At 49.9% G+C, this 26,964-nt stretch overlaps 1 protein-coding gene across 5 annotated transcripts in view; it reads right to left on the reverse strand.

Annotated features, from left to right (window-relative positions):
• Positions 1–17,498: 17,498 nt before the first annotated feature.
• Positions 17,499–26,964, reverse strand: part of ARFIP1 (ADP ribosylation factor interacting protein 1) — an 85,921-nt gene continuing 76,455 nt past the window's right edge. For all 5 annotated transcript variants that reach the window (XM_004606175.2, XM_055144795.1, XM_055144794.1 and 2 more), the window contains one exon: positions 17,499–19,348. In XM_004606175.2, the coding sequence (XP_004606232.1) occupies positions 19,193–19,348 (156 nt within the window). In that variant the 3' untranslated portion in view covers positions 17,499–19,192. The remainder of the gene's footprint in view (positions 19,349–26,964) is intronic.

Below are 26,964 nucleotides of genomic sequence, written 5' to 3' on the forward strand. Positions count from 1 at the left end.
CCTGCAGAAAGCCAAGGGCGCGGTGGGTGAGCTCGGTCTGCCCTAGTTTCCCGTGTGTGAGGGACTCTTCTAGCCGGGGGTGGGGGGGGGTCTGTGTAAGTCCAGATTTAATATCCACAAGTTAATTCATCTTCTCCTCTAAACCGTTGCTCCTCTGGCCACACTCGGAACACTCCGAACCTGAATTTATTTTGGGTGGGTGGTGGTTTGGGGCACACCCAGTGGTGCTCAGGACCTGTGCTCTAAGTATTTACAGGAGGTGTTGCACCTTCCACATCTCTCTCTCATGTCCACGGCCAACGCGCCAGCAGAGGAGGCACAGCTGACCCTTGTTTGCCGCTGCCACTTGCCAAGCTTCCCTCATCCTCAGAATATCCAAAGCACTTTCCGCCTTAGGGCAGTCCAACTGGACTCTGCCTGCACCGTCTCTGCGTGCTCTCTCCTCCTCCCCCCAAAGCTCATCTGGAAACCCTGCTGTGAGCAGGGAGTTTCAGTGTGTGTGGTTGGCCGTTTTCTGCGGTTATTAACCCAATACAAGAATGTGCTCGTGGGGCTGGAGCAATAGCACAGCGGGTAGGGCACTTGCCTTACACACGGCTGACCCAGGTTCGATTCTCAGCATCCCATTTGATCCCCCGAGCACCGCCAGGAGTGATTCCTGAGTGCAGAGCCAGGAATCAGCCCTGAGCATTGCCGGGTGTGACCCAAAAAGCCAAAAAAAAAAAAAAAAAAGAATGTGCTCATGAGTTGTGGGTCCATTTGCTTTGCTGCTCTCCTGGCACCATGATGCTCTTTCCAACGGGACGTGGGTTCTTGGAGGGTGCGTGGGGAGCAAACCTCAGGAACATTATTACACCGTGAGCCCTTGATATTGGGAGCCAGAGTTTTGGGAAGCCGCTGGCCAGCTGATGCTCTGTTTCCCTGCTGCCCTCGTGATCCAGGCTGCGCCCCAGGATTGGTCGTCTGCCCACCTGTGACCAGCGGGCCTGGGTTTCCACCAGTTATCGGATGGACTTGGTCCTTTTGAGGAACTTGAGCTTCATGAGGGGTCTGAGGGCAGCCACGGTGTGTGTAGGAGCAGCTGCCACCACCAGAGCAGTGGGTAGGTGTGTGGACTGTTTCGGGTCACGTATGTTTGCTTTGGGAGACATGCCTGATGGTGCTCAGGGATCACTCCTGGTGGTGCGGGGGGAACCATATGGGTGCCAGGGATGGAACTGGGGTCAGCTACGTGCAAAGTGAGCAACTGAACCCTTGTATGAGCTCTGGGGTCCAGAGAAGTGTGTTTCCAAGCCTGACTTGTTCACACTTTGGGAGTGCCAACCCCCCATCCCTTTCTCCCCCTTAGCTCGGTGCCTCGGGGAAAGGCGGCCCCCTTTGTTCAGCCTGGTGCTCTTCCTCTCTCTGCCCGCAGCCGTCTCCTATGCCATCTGGTCCCTGAATGCAGTAGCGTCCTTTGTCTCTCATTTTCTGGGGTCGTGGATGCCAGGTGTCAGGAGGAACGGGAGGGGAGCAGTCCAACTCTTCAGTAGGATTTGCGTCCCGACGGGCTGCTGGCTCCCAGGCTGCGAATCTAGAGCGGTTTACTCTTTGCTTCCATGCTGACAGCTGACCACAGCCTCTCCCAACCCTGCGCCTGGAAGGTTCAGGTTCAGAGCTGCCATCCATCCCTCTGTCTCCCTGAGGTGTGCCCGTGACTCAGGTCAGCAGGATGCAGAGGCTCCTGAAGCACCATCAGCTCCACCCTCTAGGGCTTGTGTCCCAGAGGTGAGGGGCAGCTGCTGGCCTTCTGGCTGCTGTGGCAGGGGCTCTTGGGCAGGAGGGAGTGTGGACACACAGAACTTTCCGGACGTCATACCCTCAGGAGTGAGTGAGCAGCTCAACAGAGCCGGGCCAGGCCCATACCTGGAGTCTGCACAAGCTCTAGGAGAGATGCTCTCCGCAGCATGCGGAGTCTCTTGCCCTTCTACCCCCACCCCAGGCCACAATTCCAGAATGTTCCATTCCTTTTGCCCAGTTCATTTTCTTTCTTCCAGCTTCACTTCCCCAGCACCACTTTTTTTTTTTTCATTTCCAATTAATGACTCCTTTAATTTAGTGACTCCTCTCAGTGAGTTCAAAAAAGAAAAGAATGGAATTTCGGACTCCACTCGAAATGATAGATTTCAGGTTTATTTGCTTAATAAGTAAGTCTGATTCATGAGCCAAGTGCTCAGATCTTCTGGGGAACCTCAGTGGACACAGATGTGACTTTCCTATCGCCTTGGACTGAGGTAGTAAATTGATTTTAAAATCTCTCTCCCCCTCCTTCTGTTTCCCCCTCTCTCCCTCCCTCTCTGTCTCTGTCTTGTACAGAATGAGATTCACTTTACTGAATTCGTAAAGCATACTGTGTGATGAGATCAGTTGCTCAGTATTTAGATTATAGGCTATGTCCTTGCTCTTAAAATTGGAAACTGCAAAAGAAACAAACTCTGCCAACTCTATAGTTAAACAGACTTGCAGACAAATGCAAAAAGACTCGCCAACCCTTCTTTCAGCTCACAGCCATTTCTAAGAGAAATTGCTAGAACTTGTTTCCTTCTAGGGGTGGAAAGTAGAAAATCAAGTCAGTAGAATCGTTCCTATGAAAGTTAAATTTGCCTCAAATATCTTATTGGCAGCATGCAGCCAATGTATTACTATAATTTTCCAAAGTAACTTTTGAACTGTCAAATGATGTTTTATTTTTGCATGCTAAGAAAGCTAAATAGTAACTTGTTTTTTAAATATAGTAAATAATGACTAAGCTGTGATCGCTAGGAGGGAGAAATTCGTTCTGGGTGCCAAGGGGGTGGTTTCTATAATTTTAAATAGAAAGCATTTTCACGTGTGATATTAATACCCATATTGGTGGCCACAGCATCTGTCTTGCCCAGGGTAAATACATGTACTTTGTCACTACAGAGGCTGACTGGTTTGAAGGTCTAAGTGATTAAGGACAAACAACTCATGGGAATGAGGTCATTAGACACCAATGTTCCAGTGTCCTTTGTCCCCACCTTCTGTGTTTCCTTACAGCTTATTGAGCATTTTCTCCCTCTCAAGGGGTGTGTATGTGTGTGTGTCCGTGTGTGTGTGTGTGTGTGTGCATGCATACATGTTGGAGGATGGAATGGAAAGAGAGATGAAGAGAAATATTGTGTGGAGAGATCACTGATTTTTCAGCCAAATGCTCCAGTGAGACCCTTTTATTTTTTTTTATTATTTATTTATTTATTTTTGCTTTTTGGGTCACACTTGGCGATGCACAGGGGTTACTCCTGGTTTTGCACTCAGGAATTTCCCCTGGCCTCGCTCAGGGGACCATATGGGATGCTGGGATTCGAACCCGGGTCGGCCGCGTGCAAGGCAAACGCCCTACCCGCTGTGCTATCTCTCCAGCCCCAACCAGTGAGACCCTTTTAATGTTTACCACAAATCCAGTGCTCAGAGATTAGTTGGTGTTCATTATAAATGAAGGGACTGTTCACACAGATTTTTTTTTGTTTGTTTTTTGGGTCACACCTGGCGATGCATAGGGGTTACTCCTGGCTCTGCACTCAGGAATCACCCCTCTCAGTGTTCAGGGGACCATATGGGAGGCTGGGAATTGAACCTGGGTCGGCTGCATGCAAGGCAAATGCCCTACCCGCTGTGCTATTGCTCCAGCCCCTCACACAGATTTTGAAGAGAAAAAATTCTGTAAGCCATACATGAGGGGGCAGAGAGATAGTACAGGAGGGGAGGCACTTGCCTTGCATGAGGTTGTGGTGACCTGTTCCAGGGTCAGATCTCTGGCAACCCAGATGGCACTTCCAGGGGTCACTCCTGAGCACAGAGTCGGGAATAGCCCTGAGAACCACCAGGTATGGCCCAAACACTCCCCACAAATATATATACACCTTTAAAAGCATGTCAGATGCCAATTTCTTTTGCTACTGGTTTTAACTGTTTTCAAGTTGTTTACCCTTCTAAGAACCCAGGAGAACAAATAGCAATCTGAAACCATAACACACACATTATAGGCAGTCCCCAAATAGAAACCCAATGGACCAACAGTACTGGAATGTGGGTGTGGGAGTGTTCATGTGCATGTGTGTACCTGGGGAAACACTCTCTGCACAGCCTGTGTGAGACATAAGGATGGGGTGTCCTCACATGTTTGAGATCCCCATACTATGTGATCCCCAGTACTGGGGGGCTGGGAAGGCCACCTGTGTCTTAGCTATTTTTCTTGAGAGATGGAGTTTGTACTGGGTTTAGTTGGACCAGTGTGAAACAATCCCTTTGCTCTAGTGTGTATTTTTAATAAAAAGAGAAATGCTTTGAGTATGAAAGCAAACAAGTCGGCCGCCTACTTCACAATCCAAAGCTTAACATCTGTCAAGCCAAATTGACAGACATAAACAGACATAACAAAAATGAATTTGTTTTTGTGGAGCCAGTGGAGGGAGGACTTTGGGGGTGGAAATGCCATTATTCAACTATTGCTGGGCTCTCTTCACAAAGATCTTATCAAAGCACTCAGCCTGGCGATTTGCTCTCACTTAGAGCCCTAATATATGGCCTGATGAGGCTAAAGCTGAAGGGGTCTCTCCGGGTGAACGCCAGGGCTTCCCCTTCCATCTGGTCCCTCACCAAAAAATAGGGCTGCTTGTGCTCAACTCACCCCAGAGGGGCGCAGGCAAATGTTCCCCCTTTGTGATCTAAAATGGATAAATGACTCCATCACAGTTCCAAATGTCTGTACAAAAGTTTCAGTGTCTATGATCCATTTCTGTGTGTTAAGTTCTGCTTTATTTTGCAAAGCCAAGTTAAATGCTTCAGCACAAGGTCATCTTTTACTAGTGATGATGTCTCAGGACTGAGGTTGAGAAAAGAGGAAAGACTTTTGCCTTGAACATTTCTGAAACTCGGCCAGTTCTGGAAGATAGTTTCTGGGCTTGGTCCTTTCACCCCTATGTTGGCGGCAGAAGTAATCCGATGTCTGCCTCTCTGGGTTTGGAGGTCGGTCGTGCTTCCTGGGGGTGAGGAATGGACAGTGTCGAGGCTCTGTGGGAACGGTGATCACGGAGCGGGTGGGACAGGGGCCAAGCCTGGAAATACCCAACCACACAGCCTTTTATTCATACTGTTGGTTTTTGTTATTTTGGCCTTTGTTTTGGTTTGGGGGCCACACCGACAAGTATTCAGGGCTTACCCCTGGTGGTGCTCAGAGACCCTGCGCAATGTCAGGGATTAAAACCTGGTCAGTTGCATGCAAGGCAAGCAGCTTAGCCTCTGTACTCTCTCTCTCTCTAGCCCCACGGAATTATTTTTGTGAAACTACACAATACTCTCTCTCTCTCTCTCTCTCTCTCTCTCTCTCTCTCAACAAAAGAGTTCGTTCTCTTCCTAGGAGAATTGGACCCTCTTTTACTTGTGAATTCTTAGTACCCCAATATTCGGGGTCATACAGACACAACACATCCGTCCTGTGAAAAGGAGTATTCGTCAGGGGGAGCAGGGAAATATCTGCCGTGTAACACCTTCACTCTCCCTGCCCCCCACCCCTCTTAGCCCCCCATTATGGAAGATTTAAGCCTGTTTTCTAGCTTGTCCTGCTTCCCTGAACAAGTCTGCCCTGTGCTCAGAGACTCTGCAAAGGACACATTTTTCCACGGCCCCTTGTCACCTGGGGGGCATTGTCCAGTGACACCCGCATCCTGTAGAGCGAGTGAGGGCAATTCCACCCAACAGCCCCATTACCCAGGAACTCATAAAGAAGGGGGCCCCTCGTGATCCCGGTGCATGGTACAGAGTCTATGCAAGTCACATGATGGTTCTAAGACCTTTGTCCTGTGCGGCAGGCGGGGCAGAGGCACTGTAGAGAGGTCAGAGGGATGGATTCAAAGGCAGCCATGGAAAGCCTGGCTCATCCCCAGATTTTATTCGCATCCCGGTTTTCCAGCAAAGTCACCCCATCCTGGGCCGTAGTAGCAGATTTAGACACTTCCTTTGCATGGGCCTGTGGATGACGCAACGATGGGCTGAATCCTGGCACCACAGGTGGCCCCAGAGCTAAGAGTCGCACTGTTTCTCCCCCAACTCTTGAGAAAACCACCAAAGTCACATTTGTGTGTGTGTGTGTGTGTGCGCGCGCGCGCGTGTCTCCCAACATCATAAACTGGTTTCTCCCTCCTCTGGCTGCAACAATCAAGAAAGCTTCTAGAAAAAAAAGATCATCTCAGAATTATTTTCCAATTCAGAGAGTCACTTTTTGCAGATTCCAGGTTTCCCCTGGGTAACCGCGAGACAATCTCCCACTCCTTGTGTGCCCGTTTTTCCTGGTGCCTCAGAGAGCCAGGTAACTAGTTATTATTCCTTCTTTGCGGTGGGGACGCAGCTGGCAATGTGTGTGAGGGGAAGGTCACTTGTGGGGAGGATCAAAACTGGGGCACCACGTGCAAGGCCTACAGCCCGGCCCGCCAGGCCACCTCCTGGCCCTAGTCACAGTTCCTTCCCTGCTGAAAATGGCAGCACGCAGGCTCACCTCCGGGTGAAAACCCAGGTCATATTTTCAACAGCAGTTGCTTTCGGACCAGCATCTTTCCTGGAGACATCACAGAATGCCTAGGGCGTGCCTGGCAGAGGGACGGAGCTGGGGAAATGGTCAGCAGTGCCGCTCTCCTGGAGCGCCGCCACCCAATCAGCAAGATGCAGTGACTCTTTTTTTTTTTTTTTTTCTTTTTGGGTCACACCCGGCGATGCACAGGGGTTACTCCTGGTTTTACACTCAGGAATTACCCCTGGTGCTGCTCAGGGGACCATATGGGATGCTGGGAATCAAACCCGGGTCGGCCGCATGCAAGGCAAACGCCCTACCCGCTGTGCTATCACTCCAGCCCCAAGATGCAGTGACTCTTTGAGGAGAGCCGGGTGGCCTCCCACCTCCCGGGGAGCAGAAGAAAGGGGGGGTGGCACGGCCCCCAGGCCAAGCAGAGGGAGCATTTCAGAAGATACACCAACACGCCAGTTGGAGCCACCGGCCTCGGTGGGGCTGAAAACCAAGCCATGCTCTGACCTGGTTTGGAGAGTGGTTGAGATTGGGTTCTCGGCTGAAATCTGAGGCAGGGGATGGAGACCCAGGCAGGAGGCTCAGCTCTTGGGCGGCTCTAAGAGATGGGGCTTCCTGATTGCACGACGGGGATGCACCATCTCCTCTTGGGTTACCTGCGTCCACGGGGCCCCTCGGGGTCACAGGACAGGGGAGGCAAGATTCTAGCTGGGCGTCAGCAGGATGGAAATGACATGAAACATGAAGAAAGGTTTTTCCCAAATGAACTGGGTGGTCCTGGTTCACTGCCCACCCCCCCCGCCCAACTCCGGCAAAGAATAATTCCCATGAAAATGAGCACAGTCGAGTTCTTTCCTAGAAGATGTCAAGGTCAGGGTGAAGGTCACAGGCCAGGAAGTGTAGGGGGCTGGGACTGAGGCTTCCTGTGTCTGAGAGAAAGGAGATCTGTTTTCCTTGCTTTCAGCACCAATTGTGACGCTCAAGTCTGACAACCTGAAGGCGGCACGCGCTCTCCTAGGATGGCTCTGGGCTCAGGAAGTTCAAAGGAAGATGTCGGGGTCTTCCACCAGCTCTGCAGCTGCGCCCGCACCCCGCTTTCCCTTTGCCCTCAGCTGGGCTCCAGAGATGACATTTTTAAACATCATTCCACTGGCCCCATTTCTAACTCTTTTCTAGAATTTCCCGGCCTGCGTCACTGGAGGGAAAGGAGAGCGAAGTGTCATAAAGCAGACAGTGAAGCTCTGAGGAAGGTGGGAAGCACGCCCCCTCAGGGGGCCTTCGGGTCAAGAGGGAACGGCCTGGCATTTGAGGGGGCCCCACACCGGGAGTTCAAGGAGAAGTCGCCGGACCCACTTCAGGGGCCTCCTGAGCCTCTTGAGATAGATGAGTTAGTGGAATCAGGTGAGGAAAGTCAACACCTGGAGCTGCCCAGTGTTCCGCAAACACTCCTGACCGTTGGTCCTTGCGCCATGCTGCTCTCACCTGCCCGATGAGAGCTGGGGTGAGTCTATAGCAACCACTGCCACGGGCAAAACTCGGGCCACACCAGCCACTGCCACGGGCAAACCCAGGCCACACCAATGACTGCCATGGTAAAAACTCAGTCATTGCAGTGCCTGGACTACATATATGCTGCTTCTCCTATAGATGGAAACTAGGGAGAAAGTGCCACCCATGAGATTTTCTCTGCTCGGACCTGAGACGGGGGGGGGGGGTGGGGGGGAGGGCGGGAATAGAAAGAAGGGAAAGGGAGAAAACTGTGAACCTTCATTATTCACTGGGGGCGGGGTTGCTTAAGGAATTAAGCTCTTTCATTAACTCTAAGTGTGAATTAGGGGAGGTGGAGAGGGGTACAGGGAGATAAGCACCTACTTTGCAGGTGCTGCCCTTGGTTTAATCCCTGGCACGGCATATGATCCATAGGCTCCCCAGAGCCCGATCAGGAGTGATCTCTGAGCACAGGAGCCAGAGCACCGGCCAAATGGGACCCCATGTTTTGTTTGTTTTTGCTTAAACAAAATAAAGATGTGAATTAGGGAAACGCCGGTCAGTTCATCATGTATAATTTTCAGATTAGGAGCAATAAAAAATGACCAATGGGCAAATAAGATTAGAATGTCTGTGTGTAAAGTCAGACAGAGGATGCTACTGAGGTTTCCGCGTCCTTGGGAAAGAGGGCAAAGAACTGACACAGAAGCTACGGTTATTTATTTTTGATCTGGGGGCCCCCCTTGGCAGTGCTCAGGGGTTACTCTTGGCTTTGAACTCAGGCATTATTCCTGGAAGTGCTCACGGGACCATATGGGATGCTGGAGATTGAACCCTGGGTGGGCTACAAGCAAGACCTGTGCCCTCCCCGGGTTGCAGCTCCAGAAGTCACTGTTACGAAGCTAAAACCAGGCTTGAGTTTCCCTGTGGGTCTTCTCCCGGACGACTCAGGCAGCTATTTAACATTCACTTGGAAACAAGCGGGCTGGAGCGATAGCATAGCGGTTGGGCGTTCGCCTTCCATGCGGCCGACCTGTGTTCGATTCCTCCGCCCCTCTTGGAGAGCCCGGCAAGCTACCGAGAGTATCGAGCCCGAGAGGCAGAGCCTGGCAAGCTACCCGTGCGTATTGGATATGCCAAAAACAGTAACAATAAGTCTCTCAATTAGAGATGTTACTGGTGAGAGACATTACTGGTGCCCGCTCGAACAAATCGATGAGCAAGGGGATGACAGTGACAGTGGAAACAAGTGGAGAAGAGGGGCAGGGAGAAGCGGGCGCTGGGGACACTCTGGCTCCCCTACAGCCGCTTCTTTCCCACTCTTCCTCGCTGTGCGCGAACTACCATCTGCACAGCCCCACAGGCCGGCCAGCCCTGCCCTGCCCTGCCCTGCCCTCCCTGCAGCCTCGGAGTTCCTGGGCACAGACGCCCTGATTTCTGGCTGGAGGGAAGGCTGAAGGCAGCAGGAGAGCAGCCAGGGGTGTGCTGCCTGGTGGACAGGGGGACTGAGAGGGAGCCCACCCACATTTCCGACCCCAAGCTCCCGAAGAAAAAGAAAATGCCAGCATGCACCAATCACCAAGGAAAAGTTAAAACAGCACTAGGAACTGGCCCACATCCACCCTGGTTGGACAACTGCTGACACAGCCCATTTTCGCCTTCTCACATCTTTCGCAGCTGGGCTGGGGCTCAGGAGAGCTTGGGCCTCACAGTCTGAGTCCTGGGTTTGATCCCCAGCACCGTGAAAGGAAAAATCTTTTTCTTGTCACATACATAGGTATGGATGCATTTTTGTTAGACCATTTAGAAGTTAACTATACATATCAGGCCACTAAAATGTCCCAAGCAGACACCTTCCATATGAATACATGACCAGAATATCATGTCTCAAAATTTTCCCCCCATTTTTTGCAGGATGAGGAGATAGTGCACCAGTTAAGGTGCTTGCCTTGAATGTGGTGGACCTGGGTTCAACCTCTGGCATCCCATGGGTATGCTGAGCACCTCCAGGAGTTGATTCCTGAGTGTAGAGCCAGAAGTAACCCCTGAGCATCGCTGGATGTGGCCCCAAAACCAAAACAAAATTTTATTTTCCATTTCTGCAGGCCACATCTTGCAGTGCTCAGCTGCTGCTCCTGGTTCTGTGCTCAGGGTTCAGTCTTGGCGGTGCTCAGGGAACCCTACTTGGTGCCAGAAATAGAACCAGGGCCAGCTGCATGCAAGGCAAGTACCTAACCCCCTGTACTCTCTCTGTCTCTCTCTAGTTCCTGTGCCTAAAAAATTAACAAAGTTCAAGTTAGCATCAAGTACACAAGTTACTCAGTTGTTTCCCCTGAAATTATATGTAACAAATATATACAGATAATCCATATACATTTGCTAATTATGTATACTCAAAAAACAGACATTACTTATTAGAGTTATTTGGGAGCCATCTCAAGCAGTGCTCAGGGCATGTGGGGGCTCATTCATGACAGTGCTCGGAGACTACCAGGGCCTCACTTAATGGCACTGGGGTGGGCCCATATGCCTGTGGTACTGGGGATGGAAGTAGTAAGGCTCTGCTGCTTTGTAACACACGTGAAGCTGCTGTGCAACCAACACATGTTTCTGTGTTTGAATTATGCCCTCCCAAATGGAACACACTTTTATTACAAGGCTCTTCACCTTTTCTCTTTGTTGTGGATGCCTGGGGGATGAGGGTGCACTCTTGGTTGCGTGCTCTCTGAGGGTCATATACTTTACTTATTAAAAAATTTTTTTTTGGGGGGACACACCCAGGGATGCACAGGGGTTACTCCTGACTTTGCACTCAGGAATTACTCCTGGCGGTGCTTGGGAGATATGGGATGCTGGGACTCTGTAGGATAACATTGGGTTTGTCCTTTCAGCCTTGCTGCAGGGAACTTAGGTTTATCTAGTTACACCCATCACAGTGCTCCCGAGTCACTCCCATTCCATTATCTGTAAACTCTTCTCTGTGCTCTCCTCCCCAAACAGTTAATCACCTTTTTCCCTAATCAGATTCTGTTAACTTGTAAGATCAGATCCTTCTAGGACATTGAGCTTGTATTTTAAGTTAAATATTGCTTTTCTCTGTCTTTTGCATGTTTACCTTAAAGCAATGTCCTTTCTGTATGGACACAGGAAGACAGTTAATGTTATGCTCTTGTAACTTGGGAGTTGATCGACTCCGAATAATATTTACTCCTGGGCATCTGCTTGCTCAACTCAGTTGCCCTTAGTTCCTAGCACCCCAAAAGCAGGGTCCCAACGAGGGACTGAATGGACCCAGGGCAAGCTGTGAGCTACCCTGGCATCAAAATGGGCCAGGCCAAAGCGCCATAATATTCAACTATAAGTTGAGAGCACGGTCATGGACAAATGCTGTCATGATCCAAAAGTAACGACAAGATTAGGACCCTGCTGGGGTTAGAAAGACTAATGTGGCCTGAAGACTGCGGTCTGGATTTGTTAATGTTCAACCCACTTTTGTGTTACCACCCTATTGATTGCTATATAAACTAAGACTTTAGGAGAAGTAAGGGAGAAGACACAGAAGCAGAGCACAAGGCAAAAGAGAATGAGGGAGTCATTGGAGCCAAAAGCAGGGGAAAGAAAGAGCACAAAGCGAGTGAGAGTCAGAAGTAAGGGTCAGAGTCAGAAGTAAAAGACAGAGTCAGAAGTGAGAGTGAGAGGGGCTCGGGAGAGAGAGAAGCAGGAGGGCTGGAGAGAGAGAGGCAGGAGGGGAATGGAGACTGGAATAAACCGCAATTGATACCAACCAGCCTGGCCCTCGTTCCTTCCTTCACCTGCCCATTGCCATTGGCCTCCCTGGGGTGGGGGAAGCGGCGTGAGACTACAAAATGAGGGCGGCGGGAGAGAGATGGAGTGCCGCTGCCCCTTTGTGCATACACAGGAATCGAACCCGGGTCAGCTGCCTGCAAGGCAAATGCCCTACCCACTGTACTATGGCTCCAGCCCTGAGGGTCGTACACTTTAGCCGGGATGCCCATGCCCTTGTGGTTGCCATGTGCTGGAATGCATTCGTTTCAAGGTGGTGCTGGGTCAGAGGGCAGTGATACTTGGATCAGACTGTATCGGACAGTGCGGGAGGTGGGCCTCGGGCCCTGTGCCACCACTCAGCCCGCCCCGGCCCCACGTGGCTCTTAGGTGCTAGGAAACCAGGCGTGGAGGAAAGAGCACTGGGTCCTTCTCATGAGTGTTTAGAGACCAGCTGGAATACACAGATATATTCCTCCAAGGAAGATTTACCACTTAAGCTTTTCAATAGAAACTCCCAAACATAGATCATTCTATAGTCTACTTTTATCTGCAGGGTGGGGGGAGGCAGATAAAAGTAGACTATAGAATGATTCCTTGGTAACTCTGAAAAATTTATGATTTTTTTTTGAGGGTGTTCATACCCAGTGGTGCCCAGGGATCACTCCTGGCAGGGCTCAGGTGTCTGGATGTGGTACGGGGGATCAAACCCAGGTTAGCCATGTGCAGGCAAGGGCCTTAACCTCTGTCCTATCTCTCGAGCCCTAAAATTTTCTGTAATTTTAAAGAGTTCTCAGGCTAACTAGATTACCTTGACTTCACCTCACCCATAATGTTCTCCACTTGCTTGGGGGGAAAAGAGTTTTAACACTGAAAGTTTGAATTTTTTTTAGAACTTCAATAATGAAAGCACCAAGATAGAGCACAAATGAATGGGGTTTATGTTTGTCTTCCTGATGTGCCCCTGTACCAGGCCAGCTGGGGGCTCATTTCCCCAAAGGCATTTTATACACACATACACACCTGGACCTAAAGCAAAGTGACCTGAAAGTTACTCTTGTCCAAGACCAACAAAATTGTATCTCGTCCCTTTCATCTTCCTGGTGAATCAACAATTCATGATAAACTATAGTTGCAGAGAAGCCCAGTATCTTTGATGGAAGATGCTTATTGCAAACCTGTCTCGGGCCCAAACAAAAGTTGTGTGTGTGTGTGTGTGTGTGTGTAAACATGTCAGTTCAATCCCATCACTGAGAATCAATTAATCAACCACACAGAAATGGCTCCAGTTCTCAGAAGAGGGCAAATTTTCCTTCTTTCATAAGGGAAATACATTTCCATTTCATAATGAAAAGAATAACAAATAGTTCTCACTTAAAACACATCAACTACCAAGTTAACCTTTATTTCACAAAAACAAAGCCAAATGTCTTTGTTTCTTGCATACAAGGAGACTGTTTGGCACAATTCGTCATAAAGGCCTGTTTATGCCAGGAAACCTACTGTACAGGAAAGCTTCAAGTGGGAACATAGGGCAGATTTATCTTTTTCTTTTCAGATTTTGGGCCACATCTGATGGTGCTTAAGGCTTTCTCCTGGCTCTGTGTCCAGAGATCTCTCCAGGCAAGGCTCAGGGAACCATATGGAGTGTTGAGGATTGAACCTAGGTCAGCCATATGCAAAGCAAACACTTTATTCACTGTACTATCTTACCAGCCTTGAACAAAAAACAGATTTCAATGGAATCCCTCAAAAAAGGAAAGTTGTTTGCATTGTTATTCTTTTAACAGGATTTGCAATGTTGTAACTATAGTAAAGAACTGGTAGCTTTTCAAAATGTTTGAACTAGTGCAAAGTATACCTGACCATTTGATTAAAAAAAAAAAAGAAAGCTAGTCTACTCAACTCAGTGTTGGCCAATAAAAAAAAAAACCAACTTGTTATTTTAGGAGCTGGAGAGATAGTCCAGTGGGTCGAGCACTTGCTTGTATGCAGCCAACCCAGGTTTGATACCAGTATCCCATATGGTCCCCCAAGCACCACCAGGAGTGGTTCCTGAGTGCAGAGCCAGGAGTAACCCCTGAGGATCAGTTTTTGGTATGTGGCCAAAAACTCAAAAAACAAGCAAACAGAGAAACTCTATTTTAGGAGAGAACCAGATTTTTTTTAAATTACATTTTTTTTAGTTTATTACTTATACTGTAGCTTAGTCATGGTTACCTAAGAGTACTGACTTTCATAAAGAACCAGATTTTTTTCCCCTCAAGATCTCACAGATGATTCATTATTGGGTTAGTAAACTAGGCACAGAAGCAGAGAGAACTGATTTTCTTTCATCAAACATGATGTGAAGCTTGTGATAGTTCCAGAATGCCAATGGGACTATTGCAGCACAGGGACATGCCTCCTGCATGACCCCTTTAAAAAAAAAAAAAGGTAGCGCATTCATAACTCAGTCTTGAGTTATGTCTCCTGTATGGCCCCCTCCACACCCAGCTTGGCTCCTTTCATCGTCTCCTCTAGGAGTGGGCCCTGATCTTCTTTTGTTGGGGGTAGACAGAAGTGGGGTACACCGGGCTGTGCTCAGTGCTTACTCCTGGCCCGCATCAGGGATCACATGGATTGTTTCTGGCAGGACTCGGGGGACCATATGTGGTGCCAGCTGGGCCAAACCAAGCCAAGCGTCCTACCCATAGGTACTATCTCTCTGGCCCTCGAGCCTGATTCAGATTTCATCTGAATCCATTGAGGAATGGGCCAGTTCTGCTTTCGTTCCTTGGTCAGAACTGCTTGATCCTAAAAGTCTTATTATGGGAAGACATTGCTTAGAACAGCCACATCCACACAGAGATGATGGCATAGAAAAGGGGAGAAAAAAGGGGTTGGAGAATCAGGTTGTTTTAGTTTTTTTGCGTTTTGGGGTGACACCCAGCGATGCATAGGTGTTGCTCCTGGCTCTGCACTCAGGAATCACTCCTGGCGGTGCTCAGGGAACCATATGGGATGCTAGGAATCGAACCCGGGTTGGCCGCGTGCAAGGCAAACGCCCTAACCACTGTACCATTGCTCCAGCCCCAAATCAGGTTGTTTTAAATGCCTGTATTTGGTTAGAATTGAGGGATGCACGATCTCAGATACTCTCTCAGCCCTCACATGCAAGCTAAAAGGTTCAATAAAAGAACTGGCCAAAGAAACGTAGGAATCTTATTACCAAAACCCAAACATTCACGGGGCCGGAGAGAGCACTGGGCTTAAGGCCTTGCACACAGCTGGCCCCAGTTTGGTCCCTGACAGGTGGCCAGTCCCCTGAGCATCTCCAGGGGTCATTCCTGAGCCCAGAGCCCTAAGCATCACTAACTGTGGCCCAACACCCTACTCCCACCCCCAAATACAAGTATTCTTCGTACTGCATAAAAATTAGTACACAGCACATAAAAAAAAGTTCGACGATTTGCTTTATTTTTCATACCTACAAGCAACTCTAGTGAAGGAGAAAGGAACATTTTGAGGTAGATACATTCTTCTCCAAGGACAGTCCCACGATTAAAAGGCACTTAACCCGAACTTGCACATGTAATCATGCTCGAGAGCTTTGCAGTTCACATCACTTATTTTTCAGCATACTTTGGAGACCAGTGGATCCAGAGGGTGAACACGGCAGGTACCCTGCATGTGCCTATTATGAGTCCCCATGCAGGTGGGCCGGGTTTTTCCTACAGCTGAGAAGACATTTAACACACATATTTAATCGCAGTGACATGAAATGACGTATCTGACACAGGGATTTAATTATGCAGCTGAAGTGACAGGATTTCAAGGGAAAGCCACACGTGTGCTTGCTAATCCTCCTCAGATATTCCAGTTGGAGACAGGGCTCGGCTAACATAGTTTAACGTATTTGGGGGTCTCTTGATTTCATCTCTGAATAAGGATGCTCAATGATAAATCTCTAAAGAACCCCCACATCAGGACATTATCAGGGTGCCCAGCAGCATAGAAAAGATGCGTCCAAAAGTCTAGATTTCAGCTCAATTGCTTCTGCAGGTTCAGAGCCCTCAGGCTTGTAAGCTTTGGTTTGCTGCGAGACGGAGGTAGCTTTAAAGCCAGAGCAGTCTGTGTAGCCACACCGAGCTCTAAACCCGACTCAATGCCTCTAGGCCAATAAATCAAAACTAAGGATAGCTAATCAAACAATCACCCGGGCTTTCCCAAATAAGGCAACCACTTAAACCAGAATATCCAACATTTCCCTTGCTTTTCCCTTTGTTCTTTCCATTGCCCCCCCCCCCCGCCGACGCCACACCAACTGTCCCCTCTCCTGCTGTATGTGTGCTCACTTCTTATTAAGGCCCCATCCAAATTCAGTGTATTTGGCTCAAATAAAATATTTAACTTCTTCATGTTTCAGTTTATTCAATAGCATGAGTTCAATGCTAGACTTTATCTTCAGTGCATTTTCTTTCTTGGATAATTCCTATTTAAGGAGAGAAAAGTCAGTTATCCATATAATCCTTTCTGAATTTTTCCCCCTTCACATATAGAAAGCATTAATAAAGTGATGTTCTACTATTGTTTACAAAATGTCCTTTTAGTGACTGGATCAATAATATACCAGGTAGGGCACTGCCCTTGCACACAGCTGACCCAGGTTCAATCCCTGGCATCCTGTATGGTCCCCTGAGCACCGCCAGGACTAATTCCTGAGTGCAGAGCCACGAGTTACTCCTGAGCACTGCCAGTTGCAGCCCCCAAACCAAAGCAAAACAGAAAGTCTTTTCATCCATATTGGCTTTCGTTTTTGGATCACATCCAGTGGGGCTCAGGGCTTACTCCTGGCTCTACACTCAGGAAGGTGGGGGTCATATGAAGCCCCGGGGGTCAAACCCAGGTGGGCCATGTGCAAGGCTCATGTTCTGTCCAGTCTACTGTTGCTCAGGTCCCTCCGTCCTGGCTTTAACACTATGCTAAACTTGTATGTGTGCATGTTCTTGGAGGTGTAAACTCACAAAGTCTTTCTTAAAGCCAACTGGTTATACATGATTAAGTTTTAAAAGTGTGTTTATATTCAGAGGGCTCATTTTCATGCCTAAGAAGCTAATCTAAAGGACTAGCCAAGCAAAAGTACAAAGATGAATGCATTTATGTTAAAGGAAACGCATACTAGAAATCTCTATTATAAAGAATCTGTTACTAAAATACCCAGCTTCAGGAAAGTTAAATCATTTCATGCACGAAGTACTAACTGGCCTGGCCAGAGACTTATTTAATCTTCATTTTGGAAAAAATGATCTCTTAATATTTTCAGCAATAAATATGGGTTACTTTCCTAGTAAACATCCCTGGCTAATATGGTAACTGACATTTCTTCTGTATCTATGTTTTCAGTTTGTTCAGAAGATTCATCAGTCTATGAGAGGATTTAAGTCCTAAGTGACAACTGTTATGACGTGTGGTGAGGATAGACAAGTTTTGCGCCCCCCAGAGAGTTTCAAGGGGGGGCCACAAGTGACTGCATGAGGGAAAACAATTGTGAGTGGCAGATGCGCAATTTCAGTGACTGTTCTCAAAGTTCAGGAGAGAGAGATCATCTCTTTGGCAATCCCAAGTGGTTGCTTCTTATTTTAAATTATGAAGAGCCGGGGAAACGAGGTACCGCAGCAAACACTTTTAATAAGATACAAAACTCACACCAGAGGCACGTTCTGGGGATGTAAATGCACTATCACAAGTAGTAATTCTGCTGGGAGAATAAAATAAGGCTCTCTCAGAGTACAAATATACAGGAGGAATGATTTAAAATAGGTATCTGATTTACAATCACATTACATTGTATTAAGCATTAGAAACAGATGGATTAAAAAGCCAGCTAAAGGCATTTGAACATATATAACAAATCTTACAGTCCACAAAGTTCATGGAAAACAGTCATTTTAAGCACATCATTTCAACACAAAAGACACGAACAGGTGAAGCAACAGCTCTCAAAATATTCATTTATGTATGTCTATGACCAAAGTCAAGAGGACCTACGCTGAAAGAGGATGTCGTGACCGGGAGCCACACAGCGGACACATGGACGGGACCACAGGACAGAAAAACCCACACAGCAGAGTGACTCGAGGGGGCAGCCTTGCCATGGCCATTCCTCAGGCCCCACCAGGCTGTCCCCAGAACATTTTCACTCCCAAGAGAAGCAATTCGTCTGTCTTCCCATTCCACAAAAGGAATGAAGAAAAACCTAACAGCAAAGGGCAAAAGTTGATTTTACCACAAACCTTAAGTACGGTTTAATGAGTACAAAGAACCCCAACATTTATACACAGTGCTCCTTCCCAAGAAAGGAACAAACACATCCCATATTATCTGCAAAGGGCTTCTTTATGGATTATGTACACTGGTTGCTTGGGAATTACTGTATCTGAGAAGGCACGTTATCTGTGATTTAAGGCTTAACGGGTATTGTTACTCATGGAAGGAAGTCCACGAAAGCTGTCTTAAGAATTCACTTCTATCCAAATGGAATTTACCCCAAAACTAGTGTTCTTAGCACAGCTTTCTGCTTCAGAAACCAACGGGAATTTCTATTCCCCAGTCCACCTGTTAAAAACAAAACCAAACCCCCCAAAAAGAAAAAAAAATCTCTGAAGCAAGTTCATTATGAATCAAAAGAAACTGCTGCCGAGTGATGCTGCTGGTACAAACTCCTGGGTTTAGAAGTCTCACCAAACTGAGTGTGATTCCCACATCTTAAAAGGATAAACAAAATGACAACAGTCTAGAGTCCCTGTTTTAAAAGATATTTGCCACTAGCCGCCTTTGGCTGACTGCTTGCAGGAACGCTGAACAATTAATTCTCAGTGGCAAAATAGCTTCCTTGCTTAAGACAATACATGAAAATGACTTTAAGAATGTTTAATATATTCCTTATAAAATATCTGATGTTGATACAAATCATATAAACCTTGCCATGTGAAAAGTTACAACTGGCCCTCATTTCCGGCAGGCCAAAACCTTGAATATTTATCTGGTCAGTGCAAATGGGTATATTTGATGGTTTCAAATGACGTCAGAAAGAGCCACCAACCCTCATGGTACAAAAGGATTTCTCAAAAGGGAAAATTACTGTGTTCGTATCGTAGAAATTATGTTCACAATGAAAGCCACCCACCATCCCCGCAAATGGAAACAGTTCAATTGTTAAAAGTATGAAAAACAGGGAAAAAAAAATTAAAGCTGTTTGTGCAAGAATCACTACGGTGGTTCTCACCCTGACCCCCCCCCCACTCTGCTTAACCCTCACTGGGGAAGACAACAAGGTGCCGGTCGGCTCCGCCAGGTGCAGCTTTACTGTTCTTCGAGCCACGAGGGGGCATCCACACCGGGGCTTTTCAATTTGATGTGGAACTGTTTCAGCGTCTGCTCCAGCTGCTTCTGATTTCCGGCAAAGTAAGCGGCAATGGCATTGTGGAAAAGGACCAGCTGATTGTGCAACACTTTCACCTGTGGAGAAGGCAGAGCGACAGGGCAGGGGTTAGCGGCAAGCTGGGGACGAGCCGTCGGCCCTCCCAGGGCTGGTTTAAGACCCACCGAGCGGCAGCCCCTGCCTCCCACCCCCAACGGGGCACTGCCTGGTGGGCGCCTGGGAGTGAATTCCTTTCATGGGAACCGCGGCTCACCATGCGTCGAAGAGAAGCACACACATAATTACTATGCAGTACACACCGCAACCCTGCGTGGGCACTGTCACGGTGCAGCCTCAGGCAGAGCTAAGTGGGACAAAACTTTTCAACACTTCGCTGTGTTGGCAAAGACACGAGCAAGTGGCGGGACGTGTTGCTCAGAAAGCCCGTGACAGGCCAGAGGACTCTTACTCATTCTGCCCTGCTCCTTCAACTCCCTGGAATGACACCTGAGTAACGCTACCGCTGAGAATCTTTCTTAGGGAAATCAGCCAAGCATCGCCAAGATTCATGAATGAAACAATTTCCCGAGGGCTTATCCATTAAATGCAAAATGCTCAAGCACATGTATAACATACTCTGGTTTACTCATTCAAAGCAATCTTCATTAAAACCGAGTTTTGTGGCTGTGGAGACACACAGGGATTGGGGTCTCTGTTCTGTACGCACGGGGCCCAGGGGTCCACATCCCTCTGCGCAGGTGCCCCCCATCCCGAACCCCAGCAGTGCAGTATGAACAGACCCTAGCACTCAGCCATGTGGCTCTGCTAGTACTGTGGGACATGGTCCCCGGGTCCCCGAGCACTGCTTGGAGGTCCCCCCAAACTCGAGCTTTATTTTTGGGGGGCACTCCCAGGGGTGCCTAGGGGACCATGTTAAGCTCGAAACCCGGGACTCCTGTATGCCAAGACTGCAACCCAACACTATGAACCATCTCCCTACCCCTATTTTTAATGATGTGAAAATGTTTGAGTGGCAAAGTTAACAACAAATATATTTAAGACTTAAAGTTCTATATACGATCTGACTATAGTAATTATTATAGATACACAAACACATTTTCTCTAGTTATTTTCTCATCCACTCCTATAAAGGAGAACTTTTGAAAAAAAATTTTTTTTTGGGGGGGGGCTGTTGGGTAAGGACCAGCTTACTTTTGGCTCTCCACTCAGGAATCACTCCTGGCAGGGTTTGGGGGGGGTCACCTGTGGTGCTGGAGATTGAGCCTGGGTGCAAGGCAGCACCCTTCCTGCTGTACTCTCTCTCCAGCCCCTAAAACTCCCATTTTATTTATTTAATTGAATCCCTGTGAGATATACAGTTAGAAAGCTGTGTATGGCCAGGTTTCGGTCACACAATGTTCACCCACCCATCCACCAGCGTACATTTCCACCATTAATGTCCCCAAAACTCCCATTTTATATCGGCTACTTTTAAGCTGTAAAGCTTTTGTCTTTGAAACACAAAAATAATGTAACATATGCACCAGCTTAAGTTTGAAAGTCTCTGGATCCAGTCTCTTTTTTTTTTTTTTGGCTTTTTGGATCACACCCATCGATGCTCAGGGGTTACTCCTGGCTTTCCACTCAGGAATTACTCCTGGCAGTGCTTGGGGGGACCATATGGGATGCCGGGGATCAAACCCAGGTCAGCCGCGTGCAAGGCAAACGCCCTACCCGCTGTGCTATCGCTCCGGCCCCATGGATCCAGTCTCTACCTACTCCAGGCACCCCTCCCCGTACCCCCCCATCACCCTCCACATTCTTCTGTGTATCTTTTTGAACCATTGTCGGGGCATCCAGAGGCTATTCTAAAAGACCAGTGGACTGGGCTGGACATACTTCCAGTAACTAGCTTTTATCTGAAACACTTTGACACAACAGTTCTCAGGATTACTAAGTGTCTCAGGTGCGGGTAACTGTTTGGGCGCTGATCTAGTTATGCTTTTTTTTTGCTTTTTGGGTCACACCCGGTGATGCTCAGGGCTGATTCCTGGCTCTGCACTCAGGAACCACCCTGGCGGTGCTCAGGGGACCATATGGGATGCTGGGAATCGAACCTGGGTTGGCTGTGTGCAAGGCAAACACCCTACCCGCTGTGCTATCGCTCCAGCCCCTCTAGTTACGCTCTTGGGGGGAGGGAAGAAGGGGGCAATGGTTAGCTCTCCAATACCCCCCACCCCCCACCCCCCGCTTCAAGCCTCAGAGCTCCGCCTCCTCCTCGGGCCAGTGACGACCATCTCTGGTGGCCTTCTGTGGTTTCAGAAGGCCGGACAGCAGGAAGTGATGGGAGCGAAAAGGATCTGTGCCGACCAAGAGGCCCATCTTGAACAGATCAGGCCCGCAGCCGCTCCAGACGGGCCCTCTGCTGCGGGGGCCCGGGAACACCGTGTGCCGGTGGGCGCCACGCTGCGTCACTCGGAGGCCTCAGTCCAGGTGGTTGGCAACTGAGAGGCCGGGACGTGCCAAACCAAGCCGGGGTGCAGGCGGGGGGGGGGGGGGGTGACGTCCCCAGCCAGGCCTGCTGAGGGCTCTCGCTCTGCTGCTTCTGGCTCTGGGACCCGGGGGCCGGGGGGGGGGGGGGAGATGGGGCCTCTCAAAGCCAGAGGAGACACGGTTATATAAAAATGCCCCTGGCACCCACAGCCTCTGGGACGCCGGGACACGGCAGTGTCAGGGAACGGCTGGGGTGCGAGGGCCCGAGAGTGAGAGCCCGAGACTCATCACGGAACTTGGCTCCGGGGTCAGCTTCGTCCTAGAGCGCCGTGTTCGGGCTGTTTCCGCCAGGCAGCGACAGGGGCAGAGACAGGGACGGGCTGGCGAGCTGGAGAAGTGAAGGGGCGAAGAAAGGCCTGTCGGGGTTAGGGTGGTTCTGAGAGCAGAGGGGCAGGGGCCGGCCGTGCACGCGGCCCACCTGGGCTTCACTCCGCAGCGCTGTCAGCAGCGAGCCCAGAGCACTGAGCCAGGAGCAGGTCCCGGCAAAGGCAGGTGTGCGCCCCCCACCCAAGCAGTTAGGATAGAGATGAGGAAGGCAAAACGCTGCTTCCCAGGCCCAAGCTCTGCTGGCAGCTCTGGAGTAAACGAACAGTACTTGGGGAACATTTTTTTTGGGGGGGGTGGAGGGGGTGAAGTCTTTATTTTTTAAATTACTTTTTTATAGTGTAGGACTGCTGCTATCTGTTCAGCCACTGATTAAGCTGACTGAACTGGGCATGAACTCTACATTCCTTTCTTTTATTCAGAATGTTAATTTTATTATTTTATTATTATTCCCCTCTGTTTTTTCTTGATTCACCGTGAGATACAGTACAGTAACAAAGCTTTCATGTCTGAGCTTCGGCCATACAACCATCAAACACCCATCCCTTCACCAGTGCACACTTTCCACCACCAAAATCCCCAGTATTGCCGCCCCCCTCCCCGTTCCAAGCCTGCCCCTGCCTGTGTGGCAGACAACTGGGTGAAAGTCCTTCAAAACGGGATCAGAGCAAGGGGCCATTTCAAAGGCTCTGCTTGTGGGTGCTGTTCTTGGGGTCTTCGCCCTGGCCCGAACAGCGACTGTCTGGGGAGACTAGCAGGCAAACCTTGACCTTCTTATCTCCTCCCCGGGACACTGTCTGGACTTCGCTCTGAGTCTGTGTCCCCTCAGCTGTTGCTTCCCAGTCCCCAAAGTGGCTCTGCCTCCCAAGCTGGGGTGACACGTGTGTCACTGACCACTTTGCCGCCTTCCTTGGGACCCCCAGTCCAGCTGGCTGCCAGCGTCACCAAGGCCACACACATGTGCTGAGAGGTTCCACGGACCCGGCTGGGCTGGGCTGGGCTGGGCAGGGCTGAGGGGGCGGGGGGAGGCTCAAGACGCGCACGCTGGTTGGCCGAGGAGTAGCCGCACTGCCCGATGCCTCCATGAGATCCTCCCCGTCAGTCTCCCGAGTGTCTGAGCCCGCACCTCGGCGTGTGCTTGGTACAGCCCCAATGATCCCTCCCCTCGCTCCAGACAGGCCATCTTGTCCTCAATTCTTTCTCTGATGAAGACCAAGACCCCGCTGGCCAGACCGAGGCCACTAGCGTCCACTCCCCTGGGCCCTGGAGAGGAAGCCTGCTCGCCTCTACTTCCAGGGCTGCCCTGAGCCCCGGGCTCCAGGGTGTGGGGACAGGGAATACTGACCAGGGGAAGGGCAGCTCAGTCTCCCTGAGGCTCTACTCCCCAGGCGTCCCTGGCGTCGGCACAGCCCGCTTTCAGGGGCTAACCTGCCCGGTGTAGGCCTCGGACCCGTTCAAACTCGAGGTAAGGGGCCCCGGGAGACAGTGCAGAGGGGAAGGCGCTTGTTTGGCTTTTTATTATTATTTTTTTTAAAGATGGCCGAGTTTCCTAGATAACCTGAGATATGAAATCCTTAAAGATACAAAATCATAAAAGGTAGGGCTGGAGGAAGAGAGGGTCGGGCGCTAGTCTTGCACACGGCCAACCCTGACACCCCATATGGTCCCCTGAACCGCGCCACCCTACCCCCAGCAGGAGAGATCCCTGAGCAGAGAGCCAGAAGCAAGCCCTCACCACCACCAGGTGTGTTCCGAAAACAAACAACGGAAGAAAAGGGCCGGCAGATGGCTCAGATGGGTGGAGCACATGCCTAGCGTGCCCGAGGCCCCAAGCCCGCCGGCCAGTGCAGCTGGGGGCTCCCAGCACTACCATCCTGGCCCTCCGTGCTGAGACAGGAGTCCGAAAGGAAGACGGCACAGCAAATTTAATTTCTATTATTAATAAACTCATTACACTTCCCAGCTAGTGAAAAGACAAGCTGCAAGCTAGGCAAACGTGGGGCTGTAGCAATAGCACAGCGGGTAGGGCGTTTGCCTTGCACTCGGCCAACCCGGGTTCCAATCCCAGCATCCCATATGGTCCCCTGAGCACGGCCAGGGGTAATTCCTGAGTGCAGAGCCAGGAGTAACCCCTGTGCATCGGCCGGGTGTGACCCAAAAAGCAAAAAAAAAAAAAGCTAGGCAAACGTATGAGCATTACAGATAACTGACAGAGTGTATTTGTTGAAAAACTACGAAGAACTCCCCCCCCCCCCAAAAAAAAAACCAAACAACAGAACGCAACTGGGAAAGGACAAGAGACAAAAATGGGCACCTCCCAAGGCGGGGATCTGTGGGATGCCCGGGTTCACTAGAGAGCAGAACAACACACACAGGGCAGGCTCAGGACATCACTTACAATTTTTTTTTTTTTTTGCTTTTTGGGTCACACCTGGCAATGCACAGGGGTTAGTTACTCCTGGCTCTGCACTCAGGAACCACCCCTGGCGGTGCTCAGGGGTCTATATGGGATGCTGGGAATCGAACCCGAGTTGGCCGTATGCAAGGCAAATGCCCTACATGCTGTGCTACTGCTCCAGCCCCGATCACTTACAAATTTTGACACAACAAGAACTCTTGTACACTGTTGAGCAGGGGCAAGTATTTGTACAACTACTTCCAGAAACAATCTGGCATGGACTAACGTTAGGTGAAAGGCACCTGAAGCTCATGAAACAGCACTTTCCTGCTTAAGAATCTCCCCTCCAGAGACTTGTCTGCCCCGTGTGCTCCGTAAGATCGGGGCTTGTTTTTTTTTCAGCATCAATTAAAAATGAACCACCACCAAAATCTGTACGTAATATGTGCTCAGGCTACTACGGTAAGTGGAGCGCTGAAGGGCAGGTCCGTGGGTCTCAGAACAGAGAGGAACAGAGCAAGAAAACGGCTTGCAGAAAGAGGCTGTTTCTAGGACCCCGAGAGACGGGATTCAGAGGCCTCTCATGAAGCAGAGGCCTCGAGGAAAAGCACTGGGGGACCCCAGGAGCGTCAGTACTGTGGCCCCACACTCAGAGGGATGGCCTGGTGTCGGGTGTGGGCCTCATTTTGAAAGCATCGATGCCTTTCTTCGATTTTTTTTTTTTTTGGAAGTGGGGCACACACACAGGTGGTCAAGGCTTACTCCGGGCTCTGTGCTCAGACATTACTCCTGACGGGGGAGGGGGGAATATGTGACACACGTAAGGCAAGTGCCCTACCTGTTGGACCATCGCTCTGGCCCTGCTTTTATTTCTCAGCTCACCGAGATGGTGGGAATGAGGCTGCCATTTTTGGGTATTATTTTATTTTTTTTTTTGCTTTTTGGGTCACACCTGGCAACGCACAGGGGTTACTCCTGGCTCTGCACTCAGGAATTACCCCTGGCTGTGCTCAGGGGACCATATGGGATGCTGGGATTTGAACCCGGGTTGGCCGCGTGCAAGGCAAACGCCCTACTCCCTGTGCTATATCTCCAGCCCCATTTTTGGGTATTATTAACCTTTATACTTTGCCTGCCTGTTAAGCATTCGTCTGGGAGCATTTAACATGTTTTGTTATTTTTGAAAAAGGGAAAAGTTATGAAGCACAGAAAGCCCACCAGACTATCTCTGCTGTTCGCTGTTTCTGCTCACAGTGAACAGAAGCTGCCATTTTCCACTCGGAGACCAACCAGACAAGACCCACACCTACAAGGTGACTAGATAAAACTCCATTCGCTCAGTACCACCAAGGGCCTGGGACACTTGAGCCACAGCCACAACACTAGGGGCTGGAGTGCCCAGAGGCACGAAGACACCAGCCCGGCTCGCAGGAGTGTGCGGTGTGGATGGGCCAGGCTGCCAGGGAGGCCACAGCAGGGTTCTCCAAGGTGACATTTCTTTTTTAAAAATTTTTTTGCTTGGGGGCTGGAGCGATAGCACCCTGGGTAGGGTGTTTGCCTTGCACGAGGCGGACCTGGATTCGATTCCCAGCATCCCATATGGTCCCCTGAGCACCACCAGGGGTAGGTAACACTTGAGTGCATACCCAGGAGTGATCCCTGTGCATCGCCAGTTGTGACCAAAAAGAAAAAAATTTGTTTTTTTGCTTTTTGGGTCACACCCAGTGATGCTCAGGGCTTACTCCTGACTCTGCACTCAGGAATTACTCCTGGTGGTGCTCGGGGGACCACAGGGGATGCTGGGGATCAAACCTGAGTTGGCCGCCTGCAAGGCAAATGACCTCTCTGCTGTGCTACCGCTCGAAGGTGACATTTCAATAAAAGACATTTCAAGGGAGGAGGGAATGAATTTTAAGATCGATGGAGGAGAAACACGCTGGAAAGAGCCAGAACCAACGAGGAGGGTGGTCTTCCTGGGTGTCTGGGAGGGGTACGGGGGCGTGTGTGAGAGCACAGGGGTGGGTGGGAGGAGAGGTGTGCTCAGAGTCACGGTCAGAACTCCTGCTGAGAGGAGAGAGCACAGAAGATGACGCAGAAGGACAACACCTGATGTCACTGAAGGGATGTGCGAGGGTGGCCCGGAGGAACCGCGAGCAGAGGCGGCGCTCTGAGCACAGTGCCAAGGGGAAGCCCACGATCTGGCCACGCTGTGGGGCCATGGGAGCAGAACACGGGATGCCCAACCCTGAGTCTGAGCGGCCACAAGAACAAAGTCGCCATGGACCGAGAGGAAAGGGCGTGGGGGAGCGGTGAAGGCGGGCAGGAGTTGCTCAGTCTGGGCCCCGTCAAGGCTGAAACGCGTGAAGCGCATGATGCATGGAACAAAGAGCTGGCAACCAACCGCCTTCCTGGGACTGGACAGTTTTGGCCAGCAGTCTG

Source organism: Sorex araneus, chromosome 7, assembly GCF_027595985.1.
Source record: "Sorex araneus isolate mSorAra2 chromosome 7, mSorAra2.pri, whole genome shotgun sequence".
Classification (NCBI taxonomy): Eukaryota; Metazoa; Chordata; class Mammalia; order Eulipotyphla; family Soricidae; genus Sorex; species Sorex araneus.